Source organism: Suricata suricatta, chromosome 16 (genome assembly GCF_006229205.1).
Source record: "Suricata suricatta isolate VVHF042 chromosome 16, meerkat_22Aug2017_6uvM2_HiC, whole genome shotgun sequence".
NCBI classification, from domain to species: domain Eukaryota; kingdom Metazoa; phylum Chordata; class Mammalia; order Carnivora; family Herpestidae; genus Suricata; species Suricata suricatta.
In genome coordinates this window covers 56,583,295-56,584,335 of record NC_043715.1, presented here as the reverse complement: position 1 = coordinate 56,584,335, position 1,041 = coordinate 56,583,295, and the positions used below count along the sequence as shown (strand labels likewise).

General features: G+C 67.5%; 1 protein-coding gene across 1 annotated transcript in view; it reads left to right on the top strand.

Moving 5' to 3' along the window:
- Positions 1-451: 451 nt before the first annotated feature.
- Positions 452-1,041, top strand: part of IL11 (interleukin 11) — a 2,799-nt gene continuing 2,209 nt past the window's right edge. The window contains exon 1 of the mRNA XM_029924763.1: positions 452-463. Within this exon, the coding sequence (XP_029780623.1) occupies positions 457-463 (7 nt within the window). The 5' untranslated portion in view covers positions 452-456. The remainder of the gene's footprint in view (positions 464-1,041) is intronic.

Genomic DNA, 1,041 nt, shown 5'->3' with positions numbered 1-1,041 from the left:
CGTGTGTGTCTGCCCCTGAGGCGGCCCGGGCCGAGGAGGTGGAGGGAGGGGACGCCAATGACCTCACCAGCCCCTCTCCGACCACCCCCCCCTTTCTCTTTTCAACTTTTCCAACTTTTCCTTCCGTGCCCTCCTCTGAGCAAGGCAGCGTGAGCCCTGCGAGGCAGCCGGCTCCGTCTGAATGGAAAAGGCAGGCAGGGAGGGTGAGTCAGGATGTGTCAGGCCGCCCTCCCCCGCCGCCTGCCCCCCGCCCGCCCGCCCCGGCCCCCTATATAACCCCCCAGGCGTCCACACTCCCTCACTGCCACGGCCCTTGCTGCTCACACGCACATGCCTCCCCTCCCCAGGCCGAGGCCCAGCTGACCCCCAGGGCTCCCCCCCGGCAGCGGACAGGGAAGGGTTAAAGGCCCCCAGCTCCCTGCCCCTTGCCCTGGGGAACCCCTGCCCTGTGGGGACATGAACAGTAAGTTGGTTCAAGTTCATAGGGTGGGGGGGACAGGAAGGGAGGAGGGAGGGACCGCCGCGAGGAGGGTGGGGAGCAGACAGACACAGCGGAATCGGACAGGGAGAGACAGAGGAGAGCGAGGGAGCCGTGGGGAAGCAGAGACGGGGGAGAGGAAAGGAGATTCAGAGAAAGCAGGAGGCCGGGAGCAGAGACGGGCAGAGAGGCAGGAGGACGGATCTGAGACGGGGAGACACGCACAGAGCAGCGAGAGAGATGGAGAGCCACAGACAGAGACAGACAAATGCCGGGAGGTGACCCCCAAGGAGCGAGCAGACACCCAGGCATCCTGGCAGAAAGGCTCCGGGAGGGAAACTGAGGCAGGGAGCCCCAGGAGGTGAGCGCAAGTCCCCAACACCGACCCCAGGCAGGGGGAGGAGAGAAAGAGAGACAGTGGTGCAGACAGAAACGGGAGAGCCAGACAGATGCGGACCGACGGACAGACAGCGGGCCGGGGAGGGCCCGGGGGCGGGCTGGGGGTGTGATGCGGGAGCGGGGCGGCCCGGGGGGCGCTGATTGGCTGGCGGGCGCGGGGGTGG